Source organism: Lepidochelys kempii, chromosome 1 (assembly GCF_965140265.1).
Source record: "Lepidochelys kempii isolate rLepKem1 chromosome 1, rLepKem1.hap2, whole genome shotgun sequence".
Lineage (NCBI taxonomy): Eukaryota > Metazoa > Chordata > Testudines > Cheloniidae > Lepidochelys > Lepidochelys kempii.
The window spans coordinates 352,068,100-352,070,062 of record NC_133256.1 but is presented as its reverse complement, the minus strand read 5'-3'; the positions used below and the strand labels follow the sequence as shown (position 1 = coordinate 352,070,062).

Here is a 1,963-nt window from a genome sequence, read left to right as displayed (position 1 = left end):
GGACAGAACTGTTGGTGGGCTCCAATGGTAGGGGGCATGTTTGTTGCTTTATGAGCAGTTAGGAAGTGGGTATTATGAATGTAGGTCAGCTGTGTGAGCCCCACACATCTCTGGTGTCTGCTGGGGCCCTGGAGAGCAGCAGGGAGCCTCCAGGAACAGAAGGATCCCAAAGGGAGACAACTTCAGCAAAACTGGTAAATTCTGCCGACGCGGCTGTGCACAGTTCTGCATAGCTCCCACTTCTTGGTTAGAGAGCAGAGTGAAGACTACGCTCAGTGAGTGGAGCTGAATTTCAGTGGAGATTGGATCCGTGGGCTGGTACTGTGTAATCCACACACCCAGGCCTCGGGAGAAAGAAGAGTCAAACAGCAGGGAAGATAATTATTTATTATTGCAGCAGTGTGTATGGGCCCCACCAGGGACTGGGACCAACTGTGCTAGGCAGATGACAGAGACATAGATCCTGCACCCCCAGACTGCATCATCAAGGCGCAGCTAACTTATTCTAAAGAAAAGAGGTTTTGTTTAACACGAATATAAAATAAAACATTTCCCTTGGAAGTGAGGAGGAGCCATTACAGGCAGAGCAGAGCAGGAGTCACCTCCCAGCTCTCACCTCAGCCGGGACCTCACTGCCTGCCTGGGGAAGAATATTCCTTCCTCTGGCTCCCTAGAGCCTTCCTCAGGGCCACCTTCACTTCCTGGTTGCGGAGGCTGTAGATGAGGGGGTTCAGCATGGGGGTGAAGATGCAGTACAGCGTGGAGACCAGGGTGTCCACCCCCATGGAGTAGCCTGCACTGGGGCGATTATAGTTGAGGTTGGCCATCCCAAAGTATATGGTGACCACGATGAGGTGTGCGGCGCAGGTGGAGAAGGCCTTGCGCCTTCCTTTGTTGGAGCGGATCCTGAGGATGGCTGCCAGGATGTAGAGGTAGGAGATGACGATGAGCAGAAATGGGCTCAGGCCCACGAAGATACTAGCCAGATGGAGTGTGACCTCATTGACATAGGTGTCACTGCAGGCGATCTTCAGCAGGGGAGGGACATCACAGAAGAGGTGGGGAAGCTGATTGGTGCCACAGAAGGATAAGCTGGAGGCCATGAAGGTGTGTATGGCTGAGTCCAGGAGACCCCACAGCCAGGACCCCATGGCGAGTGGGAAGCACACCTTCCGGCTCATGACGTCAGTGTAGCGCAGGGGGTTGCAGATGGCTGCGTACCGGTCATAGGCCATGACGGCTAGGAGTGCACACTCGGCTCCCGCGCATGACATCAGGAAGAACATCTGGACCATGCACTCGCAGTAGGAGATGGTCTCCTGCTCACGCAGGAAGTTCACCAGGATCTTGGGGACTGTGACTGACGAGAAGCAAATATCCAAGCAGGATAAGTGGCTGAGGAAAAAGTACATGGGGCTGTGAAGATGGGAATCCAGCTGGATGAGGGTGAATATCATGGAATTCTGCACCAGGGTGACGAGGTAGATCACCAGGAACACCAGGAAGAGGAAGGCCTGGCCATGGGGAAGGCTGGAGAAGCCCAGGAAGATGAACTCTGTCACCTGTGTCTGATTCTCCTGTTTCATGGGGCCAGTAAAGTTTGTCTGTGGGGGAGAGGGACAGGAAGAGAGAAGAGACAGGGAATGAGAGTCAGGAATTCAGAGCTAAAACGCCTCCTTCCAGCAATGAGACACTGATTTCACATGCAGAAAAGATGGAAACTTAGAGCTCAAAATGCTACCTGTTGTCCCTTGTGTGTATGTAAGTCTGACTACAAGAGGTTCACACTGTGACAGGAATGGCACTTTCCTGCAGTAGCCTTGGGAGATCTTACTGTATTAAGTATATGCATCCTTGCAGGCCAGATGTCTGTAACTCCATTAGAGAAGGTGACTGCAGCCCCCCCCCAGGAACAAAGAACAGTGGGGACGATTAGGCCAATTCACTCAGGTTGTATCGCCTC

The 1,963-nt window shown here is 52.8% G+C and overlaps 1 protein-coding gene across 1 annotated transcript; it reads right to left on the bottom strand.

The window, feature by feature from the left end:
* Positions 1 to 629: 629 nt before the first annotated feature.
* Positions 630 to 1,586, bottom strand: LOC140907151 (olfactory receptor 5V1-like). The gene has a single exon (XM_073332444.1). It carries the CDS (start codon positions 1,584 to 1,586, stop codon positions 630 to 632), a length of 957 nt encoding a protein of 318 aa, XP_073188545.1.
* Positions 1,587 to 1,963: the final 377 nt, after the last annotated feature.